This window comes from Cibotium barometz, chromosome 21 (genome assembly GCF_041138505.1).
Source record: "Cibotium barometz isolate CiBa-2024 chromosome 21, ASM4113850v1, whole genome shotgun sequence".
Taxonomy (NCBI): Eukaryota; Viridiplantae; Streptophyta; class Polypodiopsida; order Cyatheales; family Cibotiaceae; genus Cibotium; species Cibotium barometz.
The window spans coordinates 55,324,641-55,335,433 of NC_141066.1; the positions used below are offsets into that span (position 1 = coordinate 55,324,641).

General features: G+C 45.1%; 1 protein-coding gene across 3 annotated transcripts in view; it reads left to right on the plus strand.

Annotated features, from left to right (window-relative positions):
- HEME1 (Uroporphyrinogen decarboxylase) overlaps window positions 1–10,445 on the plus strand; it is a 94,325-nt gene extending 83,880 nt beyond the window's left edge. For 2 of the 3 annotated variants that reach the window (XM_086816032.1, XM_086816031.1), the window contains exons 4-6: window positions 9,303–9,587; window positions 9,789–10,024; window positions 10,102–10,445. In XM_086816032.1, the coding sequence (XP_086672158.1) occupies window positions 9,303–9,587; window positions 9,789–10,024; window positions 10,102–10,267 (687 nt within the window). In that variant the 3' untranslated portion in view covers window positions 10,268–10,445. The remainder of the gene's footprint in view (window positions 1–9,302; window positions 9,588–9,788; window positions 10,025–10,101) is intronic. The other variant, XM_086816033.1, reaches the window with a different exon arrangement.
- Window positions 10,446–10,793: the final 348 nt, after the last annotated feature.

Sequence of the window (10,793 nt, forward strand, 5' to 3'; positions counted from 1 at the left end):
GAAATGCATGAAGAGCCAAGAAAGAAACAATTTCCACTAGTGGAATGTGTGATATCAAAATCACCAGTCCAATCTGAATCACTGTAAGCGTATAACTGCATGTCACCCCCCTCAGGATAAAGCAATCCAAGAGACAAGGTACCCTGCAAATATCGGAATACACGCTTCACAGCTTGCCAATGTGACAACTGCGGGCTGTGCATGAATCTGCTCAACTGAGAGACTGCATACTGAATATCTGGCCGTGTAGTACACAAGTAAATAAGGCACCCAACAGCCTGAGCATATGTAGTGGCATCAAAGGAAATACTGTCATCTTGTAGTGACAGTTTCATCCCTGGCTCCATAGGAGTGCTAATAGGCTTGCAATCCTGAAATTTAAACTTCTCCAGAAGTTTAGCAACATACCGAGATTGCAACAACCCAATGCCTCTGTTATCCTGCACAAACTGTATGCCCAAATAGTAGTGTACAAGCCCCAAATCAAACATGTCAAATGTCTGTTGCAGTATCACTTTAAAAGCTGCAATTTTGTCATCATTTGATCCCATGAGCAAGAGATCATCTACATAAAGACTGATGACTAGTAGATCTTTCTCTTCTTTCTTTACGTACAAAGTGGCTTTTGATGGACTGTTCACAAATCCTTGAGTGAGTAGGAAAGCATCTATCTTTGCATACCAAGCTCGTGGAGCTTGTTTCAAACCATACAAGGCCTTTTTCAGCTTGCATACTTTCCCTTCATGACCATGTTCTGCAAAACCTATGGTCTGATATACATAAACTTCCTCCTCGAGGTCCCCATGTAGGAAAGCAGTCTTTATGTCCAACTGGTGAACAACCGAACCACGATGTGCAGCCAATGCAATGACACACCTTAGTGTCGACATACGGGATGTAGGAGTAAATGTCTCCTCATAATCAATGCCCTTCTTCTGTGCATAGCCCTTTGCAACTAGACGGGCTTTGTACCTGTCAATGGATCCATCTGCATGTCTTTTCAACTTATAGACCCACTTAGTACCAATTGCTTTCTTGCCTTTGGGCAGATCAACCAAATCCCATGTTTGATTCCTTTTAATAGAATCAAGCTCATCCTGCATGGCTTTGTTCCAATGCACATTATCTCGTGCATCCACAAATGAATCAGGCTCATCATCATCCTGTAAACTGGCTGCCATAACCATATTCAAATCCATGATGTGTGCATGCTCATTGGTCCGTGTCTCCCTACGAGTACGACCAGCAAGAGGACCCTCTAGACGGCTGTCCTGTAATGCCCTCAAATACCATCTAGGTATGTGTCTAACCTGTGGTGCTTGCTGCCCCATATTTGGTTCAGCTTCTGGCTCAATTTGCTGCTGAATTTCTGCACCACCTTCATGATTTGCTGGCTGTCCTGTACCCTCATGAGTTGGATCACCAACTGTGGAATGAAACTCCATAGGTAGTAGACCTTCAAACACATCATTTTCAGCCTGATTTGCATCATAACCAGCCATGGATATTTCTGATTTTTCATCAAAAATCACATCCTGACTAGTGAATATCTTCCTGGATAGTGGGTCATATAACCGGTAGCCCTTGCTCTCACGGCTATACCCAACAAAAATACATTTTATGGCTTTATCATCCAACTTCCTCCTCAACTCTTTGGGTATGTGTGCATATGCAAGACACCCAAAGATACGAAAATGTGATACCGAAGGCTTGCGGCCATGCCAAGCCTCAAAAGGAGTAATGGAAACCAATGCCTTTGTGGGACATCGATTCAAAATATGACAAGCACACATGACAGCTTCCACCCAAAAGATATGTGATAGCCTCTTTGCCTTTAGCATACATCTGGCCATCTCCATGAGTGACCGATTCTTCCTTTCTGCAACCCCATTCTGCTGTGGAGTATAAGGAGTAGTATACTGATGTTTTATACCTCTACTCTCAAGAAAGGAATTCAACATGTGTGACATATATTCCCTCCCTCGGTCAGAACGGAGAGTCTTAACCTTGCATCCTGACTCTGTTTCAGCAAGTGCTACAAAGGCCAAAAATGCATCATATACCTGTGATTTCTGTGTCAAAGGATAGACCCAGCATATACGAGAGAAGTCATCAATAAATGTTGCAAAATAGAAGCAACCTCCCAATGACTTCGTCTGCATGGGACCACAAAGATCACTGTGTATAAGTTGCAACTTTGCAGTTGCTCGTAGAGCCTGATCACGTGGGAAGGAAAACCTATGCATTTTTCCCAAAATACATCCTTCACAAATGTGATCTGGAGGCTTCTCCATGAGAGGTAGGTCTTTAAACATGTTATGTCGCTGCATAAGCATAAGACTACCAAAATTTACATGCCCCATGCGAGCATGCCATAACTCCGCATCAACCATAGCTGGAGTAAGAGTGAATGCATTATAAGCAGACTGATCCACTGGCTGAAATGCATCCAACTGATAAAGTCCATGACATAATGTACCAGTAAGCATCAAGGTCAAAGCATTAGCTTTGTCTCTGACCATGCATTTGTCATCATCAAAGTGGACTTGCATACCACAATGTGCTAAAGAAGAAATGGACAACAAATTCTTCTTTATCCCTGGTACATATAAGGCATCTGTAAGGCGGAGAATGGAGCCATCAATGGCTGTGAGCTGAATCTCCCCAATGCCACGAACTGGATATGAAGCATTGTTGGCACACTGAACAGTTTTGCCAACAGGGGCAGGGCCTACATGACAAAACAAATCCCTGCGAGATGTGATATGCTTTGAAGCACCACTATCAAAATACCAAGTACATGCATGCTCTGTCATACTGAGTGCCTGTGAAGACCAAGAGGCATCATAGCTGCATGTATAGAAACAGTAATCCTTGTCCTCAACAAAAGAAGCAGTCTCTGGAGGAGCTTTAGAGGCATCATTTACAGACATCCCAGATTCCTTTGCCTTCTCTTTGGCAATCCTCTTTCTACACTCTGTGATTTTGTGACATGGCTTCTTACAGTAATGGCATTTGCCCTTCTTCTTGGGCTGTCCATCACCTTTCTTGGTATCCTGAGATGAACCACCATCACCTGAATTCTGATTTGAACTCTTTGGCTGAGATTTGCCTTTCCCTTTTTGACCTGTAGTAAATGCTTGTTCAGCACTTGTATTCATATTCATATTCTTCCTCATTTGCTCTTCTTGTAGCAAGAGAGCAACAAGTTCCTGATACTTAAGGGGTTCAGTAGCATTCCTCATGCTGAGGTTCAAAGAGGTATGAAAAGCCAAGTAAGATCTTGGCAAAGAGTGCAAGATGGTGGACACAAGCTGTCTCAGGAATAATCTCATCCACATTGATGAGTTGCTCTCTCAAATCCTGCAGCTTGTTTAAGTGGCTAGACATATCATCTCCTTCATGCATTTTCTGATTCTCCAGCTCTCTTTTCAAAAATGAGATCCGAGCCTCATTACGAGCAGCATACATCTGCTCCAAAGTCACCCATGCATTCTGTGAAGAGCCAGCTGAACGAATATGAGGTATAATAGACCTCTGTACTGACAATGCAATGAGTGACAAGGCTTGTGCATCTCTGGCATCTCATGTCTTCTGAGCATTTGTTCTTTGAACAGGCAATGGCTGACCTGGAGCCTGTATCTGTTGTCCTCGTCCACGAGCACCCCCTTGGGGAGGAGTCTCTAGAGCCAATGGACCTGGACGTGGCTCATCACCACTAACAAAATCCCAAAGACCTTTTGCCACAAGCACATTTTTCAGCATAAAACTCCACAAGGAGTAGTTCGTGCCGTCCAATTTGTCTTCCTTAGACAAATACGTGAATACATCACTCTGTTGTTGATTTGCCATTATGCCAATGCACAATGTTGTACCTGTGTATCAAAAAACCCAATAGCAAGAACCCTGAAAGCAACTGTACTCCACTGAATACAGATTACCCAAATATGCCTGCACTATCAATCCTCTGAATGTACAACTCAATGCACCACTGACTGAGTAGAGCAGCAAAAATGGCTTACACAGTGCCAAAATACCCAAAAATTACCCAAAATTACTGCACCCAAAACCTTGCAAGAAACCTGTAGAGTTTTCTTTGCAAGAAAGTCTGCCTGTATCTGCCTGTGGATTTTCACAGAGAAAATAAAAATGCCCAAAAATCAAAACTTGTAATGCTTACCACAGTTGTACTGAGTAGGTTGTGTAGTTGTAATGAACAAGTACAGTTGACTGTACTGTGCAGGTACAGTCGACTGGTACTGTACGGAAGCAGGTACGGAAGCAGTACAGAAGCTGGGCGAGCAGGTACAGTACGGAAGCAGGAGGTGAAACTGCAGTCGAAGCACAGCAGGTACAGTCGACTGGTACAGAAGCTGGTACGGAACTCTGAATGCTGCTGGTCGCCTGTACTGACAGCTGTACGGCTGTTTGCGCAGGTGTGTACAGATGCGCTGTCTGTGTACGGAGCAGGCACAGGTGTACGGAACAGTAATGTCATGCGCAGATGTGCACAGAGGCGCTGTCTGTGTACGGAGTAGGCACAGGTGTACGGAACAGAACTGTAGCTGCTGTTGGCGAACTCGTACGGAAGGCTACAGTGTACGGGCTGTTGCAGGCGAGGCTGTACGGTCAGTGCAGTACGGAAGGCTGCAGTGTACGGGTAGGGCAAGGGTAACCTGGAGGCTCTGATACCAAATGAAGGCTGGCAGCTGTTAGGGTTAGGGTTTGGAGGTACAGCAAACACAAGCGTGGGAAGCAGAGAGAGAACACGACTCTTGTTGTGTATTCAGATTATAATGTGAAGTACAATAGCCACATAATAAAGTGACCTAAAAAGATGTGTTCACATGTCCGGCCATAAAATGTGCCGGGTGGACCAAAACACTTATAAACTGTTTATAAGTGTAACTAAGCTAAACTGAGGGAAAAAACCTCCACTAACTGATTTAAAAAGTGCCCCAGTAATCTACTGATGAACACTAGCACTCCTCTGGGTGCATACACAACATAAAACCCAACAGTGGAATCTCCCTCGTATCTCATAGTAAGCCGGGCAACTGAGCATATAATGGGCCTCATCCACTACTGCTCTTGTGATGCATATTGTGTATGTCCTCTCCTCATGTGGGATATCCTCAGCTTTGCTAGTGTCTACTTTGAGGCGGTGGGAGGATACCCTGAGCTGGCCGATCGTGATACGCATGGCATGCGACATGTGTATCTATATGTATCCCGGGATCTCAAAGAATCCATCCTCGGAGAGTCTCAAGAAGTGATCTCTGTAGAACTCACACTTCTTACCAATCTCTGATGGAGACACCCATGTGTGGTGTATGTGTAGTCCGAGTAGATCTAACTGGATGATCCGGTTGATCTCCTGACGTGAGAGATCAAGGTATGGGGAATCCAAGCTATACTTAAAGGGGGGGAGATGGTCCATTTGTATGCCATGTGCATGAAACCACTCGACTACCTCAGAGTACCATGCATGTATCGGTAATGGTAGTGGTTATGTTGCTGAGGAGGGGGGCAGTCCAGCTCGTCTCAATCGCTCCCTCTCCCTCTTGCTGTATAATTGCATAGAGGACTCTAGTGCTAGTCGTGGGAGGCGATTTCTGTCAAGTGTGTATACATGCTGATTTTAAGTGACCGTCTGAAAAAGGGCATCTGTAACCGGTGGGGCCACCCTAAACTGAGAGAGAGAGAGAGAGAGAGAGAGAGAGAGAGAGTGATATTAACGTCTACAAAAGGCCAATAATGACCTATGAGACCAAAAGGATAACATCATGTCCATAGAATACATCATCATGAGTACTAAAATGAAAGAAAATGACAAAGCTATAATGCTAAAGTTGAGATGCTAGGAGTGATCCATGTACAAAGAGCATAAGGCTCGCATATCATCCTAAGATATCCCGCATGGGGTGCCACAACATGGCACTCAGAGTGGTAAAGCTGAGCTGGGGTGAGGAAGTCCTGTGATGGTGTAAGATGATGGCCCTAATCCTCTTACAGTAGCGAGGTTGAGGGAGTCTGGGACGTTGGACTCGCTGTAGTGTCGTGGCCCGATCTAGAGTCACACCGGAGTGGGGCTGGCGGGAGGTCGGGCACTTGAGAATGTGTGGCTCAATGAGGCTGTGGGTATGTCATCCATGATCCATGGCTGGTGTGACGTCCTCTTGTGGTAGGAAGAATTGAGTGATGGTTGCCCGGGGCCAGGGTGGATGTCTCCCATGGGGTCTCTACTCCCTAATTAGTGAGTCTCTGTGGCGATGAAGGTCTAGTGGGAAGAGGCCTAGGCACTGCTGATCTGGGTAATCCATGATCCTAGATAAGGGTCCAAACCCCTCTCGGACGAGATAGTGGAACCTCCCCAGTATCTCATGATATACGGTGCACTTGCTATTGGGCACTGATGACGTTAGTGGGGATGTCGTACTATCTAGTCCATACTATGCATAATGGAGTTGATAGTTATATAGTCTTGTGGGTTGACTACCATGAGTATATAACATGCACGTTCCTAAAAGGTGAATTTGGGCATGTTCCTGGATTCATCTAGGTATATAATTCAGCCGTATTAGCAGACATGCAGATTTCACATTGTGAAGTTTTCGTCTGAGTTGTGGCCAGTTGATATTGTGCTAATTCTTTCTATCTTTTGTGGTGCATTTGCCCTATCAACTACTTCTTTGCTGTACTAATTCTTTCTATTTGCTACTTCCCTTAGTGCTTTCTACCTTGCATCTCTGGAGGTTTGATAGAAACTCAGTACGAAGGGCTTTGTGTGGATATATGCTCTTATGTGTGTGTGTGTGTTGAGTGCGCGTGTGAGAGCATATCTTGATACAGAGTTCTACACCCACTATTGGGCACTGATGACGTTAGTGGGGATGTCATAGTATCTAGTCCATACTATGCATAATGGAGTCGATAGTTATATAGTCTTGTGGGTTGACTACCATGAGTATATAACATGCACGTTCCTAAAAGGTGAATTTGGGCATGTTCCTAGATTCACCTAGGTATATACGGTGTACCTGCATATGAAATGCTCCTCTGACTCGACCTCCCACTGGCACATAGTGCATATCCTTTCCTCACGAGGTATCTGCATGGCTCTCCTTGTCTCTATCCTCAGGCGGTGCGATGACACCCGCAACTAGATATCTGGCCCTCGGTATGAAACTATCCTCTGTAAGCCTCATGAAAGTGTCCATATAGTACTGCCATTTGTGTGAGAGTGGCTCACGTGTTGCAGGTATCCTGTATGGATAGTCCCAATAAATCATATCTGATCACCCGGTTCCTGTCATTCTGAGAGAGCCTCATGAATGGGGAGTCCGGGTCATATTGGAGTGGCGGGAGAGGTGATCCATCTTGAGTCCCGACCTTGTGAAAGAGGTGCATACTCAGCTATACCATTACTCATGCCCATCTATTGCTAGCTGCTGGGAGGACCGTAGGGCAAGCCTCGGGAGTCTCCAGGGGGATATGGCATCATGTGTGAATGTATGTGATTGTTTGGAAGAGTGTCATTACTACCATGGGTGCTGTAGCAAACTCTGCAAAGATAATATCATGTTGGACCGATGGTTTGCTGCGTATCATATGGGAGAGCATCATGACTTGAGCCTCTCTATCTTCGGCCATTTGGCCATTGTAAGATCAGGTGCCCAAAAGGGTGCTCCGTACATCAATGCCTGAGTGACCAAGGTGTCAAATAGCCACATCTTGGTCCTCGACTCTTGGAAATGTGCTTGGAGTGAGAGCGAGAGATGCATACTCTTCGCATCAGTCTGCTCTCTGTAGCATGGCTCATCGAGAAGACCGGTTCAGAAAAAGTGACTCCCAAGTACACATATATGAGTGTGCGATCTCCACTGGGCTGCCCATGTAGGTGACACTCAAGTTGAGATGTGAAAGGAGGGAATGTGTCGAAGAACATAACCTTGGTTTATCCTGCTGTGCACAAAAGTCCTACAATGTGTCAAGATGCCTCTGGAGAATCTGCAATAAGCAAAATGTCATCAGGATAAAATAGTATGGAAACAAGGATGCCTGCTAGTGATACGCCTCCTCCCCCTCCTTTATCGATGAAGGCCAGAATCTTGTTGATATAGAGGCCAAAGAGAGTGGGAGACAGTGGGCATCCTTGATTTGCTCCGATGGTATTGGAGATCTCCTCTGATAATCTTCCTGGGCATCTCACCTACCCTGTGACTGATTCATGTAATGCAATGATCCCCCAGATCATGTCTGATGGTGCCCCCAAATCCTAGAGTCTCTGTAGTAATCGGAGCTCACATGAGATTTCTAGGGACTGTAACAGCTTTAATTTAAGCTTGTCTCTGGGTGAGCTGGACTTGAGAGTCAGATTTCTAGTAGGAATGTCCCAGATTCACTCCCGAGTGTGTAAGTGGTTGAAGAGGGAAGTATGTTATGTACTTGAGGCTAACCCTAGGGTTAGGGTGACTAATCCTAGGGTTAAGTTGGCTAATCTGTGGGTTAGGGGGTCAAAAAGATTAGTAAGCAGGTTGATTATAAGGGTGAAGGCAGCTTATAAGTTAATATTGGCTATTGGCAAAATCTATAGAAGTGTGGGTTATTGTTGTATTGTATTATTGTGCACATCGGGGGCCTGGCGGTATGGGACGGGAGTGCTGTTTTGATGTGGTTTGTATGGACGGAGCCTTAGCACCTATGCTCGGGGGTGATCCCCGACGTTCTTGGATCTATGGCTGGGTGGCGAGCTAGCATGCCAAATCCTAAATAGGAACTAAGAATGTACTTGTCTTGTGTTTAGGAGATTGTGGGAGGATTCCATCACGTGAGAATCTCAGATTCTGTCCCGTGAATCCTTGACATTGTGATCATGCCTTCCCAGTCAGCTGAGCATCTGCTTGTCCCATCTCATATGACATCTGTGTGTGTGGGTGTGTGTTGGGGGGGGGGGGGGGGGTGTGCAATGATGTAGTCAATGACACTGCTCCAACATCCCATCACCTCCATATGGATGGCAAGTCTAGCATGGGGATGTGGGCCTCTTTTGGTTTGAGCTGATCATGTGCAGGTGTTTCTCATATGTTGTGATTGTGGCTTCCTAGTCAGCTGAGCATCACCTTGTGTCCCATCTCATATGACGGGTATCAGAAGAATCAATGCATGCTCCTGAGAGCCTAGCACCTCTGCTTGTTTTTCTGCGCTGTCTATGCATTACACACAGTAGCTTTCATGCCTTTATGCACAGCAGTTACCAACTAAATGAACTTCCTCTCCTTGTCTTGTCTATGGTTTCTCAGGTTGGTGATGGTGCTGCTGTTCTTGGCTTTATTGGCGCACCTTGGACGTTGGCAACTTACATTGTTGAAGGAAGAACTACACGCACCTATACAGTCATAAAAAGTATGTGCTATCAGTCTCCGCAGCTGCTGCGGGACTTGCTCAGTCATCTTGCTCAAGAGATTGCCAACTACATGATATTTCAGATCAAGCATGGTGCACAATGTGTCCAGATTTTCGACTCATGGGGTGGCCAACTCACACCAGAGCAATGGGATTCCTGGTCAAAGCCTTACATTCAGCAGGTAGAAGCTTTTATGTATATTCTTGTTGAAGTGTGTGTGTGAGTGATGATCAAACGTGATTGCACCAGGGGCTGAATTGGTGACAACTAGAGCCTAATTTTTTATGAAGTTAGCATCACGAGTTTCTCCAACCTACTATGTGTGCGCCCTCTTTACCGGTTTGTGATCACATCCATTTATGAAGTGACATTATGCATGCAGATGGTCAAAATTGTGAAGGAAAGTTGTCCTGGTGTACCCTTGGTATTGTATATCAATGGAAATGGCGGACTTTTAGAGCGCATGCAAGAAACCGGTGTTGATGTTATTGGCTTGGATTGGACGGTTGACATGGCTGATGGACGTAGACGCCTTGATAAGCTAGTGGGTGTTCAAGGCAATGTTGATCCGGCTCTTCTATTTGCACCTATGCCAGCTATATCCGAAGAGATAGAGAGGTACGTTGGTGTTCTCTAATTATGTTAGTATATGGTGGTGTTCAAGCTGTGAAGACTAACAAGGCTTCGTGTTGCAGAATTGTAAAGTTGGCTGGTAGGCAACGGCATATTCTTAATTTAGGTCATGGAGTCCTTGTAGGAACTCCGGAGGAGAGCGTCTCTTACTTCTTTGAGACTGCGAGATCATTGTCCTACGATTCCCTTTTTGTAAACCAGGAACCTGCAATGGCTAAAGGTTCCTAGACATCTTTTGTGTTTCCTATTGTCGACCATGTAGCAAAGCATGGACATTCTTTCCTTCCGTGTTTGTTTCTACATCCATAAATTTTTCACTGAGAGAGTGCAGGTTGATGTGCATCTTTACAGGAATTTTCCCTTTTAAGTTTTCAAAAGATATAATCCATAAGTTCTCTTCAAGCTCTCTCATAGCTAGTTTAAAATGTCTACACTTCCTAGCTAGTTCACAATTTTTTGGGCCACCCCCACCCCCTCGCGCCTCCGGATTAGTTTAATGTTTTAAAATTAATCTCCTCCCCTTCCTCTCTCAAGTGCATACTTGTAGTGGTAAGCAATCTAAAGTCTTTAGGTGAGGCTATAGGATTGTTTGTGCTAGCTGTAGCTTGGGAGTGACAGTACAAGGGGACAGGGGTCAGACTTGTTCACATGTGTGTGTTGTAAAGAAAACTATGTCCACCTCTTCATCCATAACAAATCGCCATATAAAGTACAAGGGGACAGGGGGCAGACTTGTTCACATGTGTGTATATGT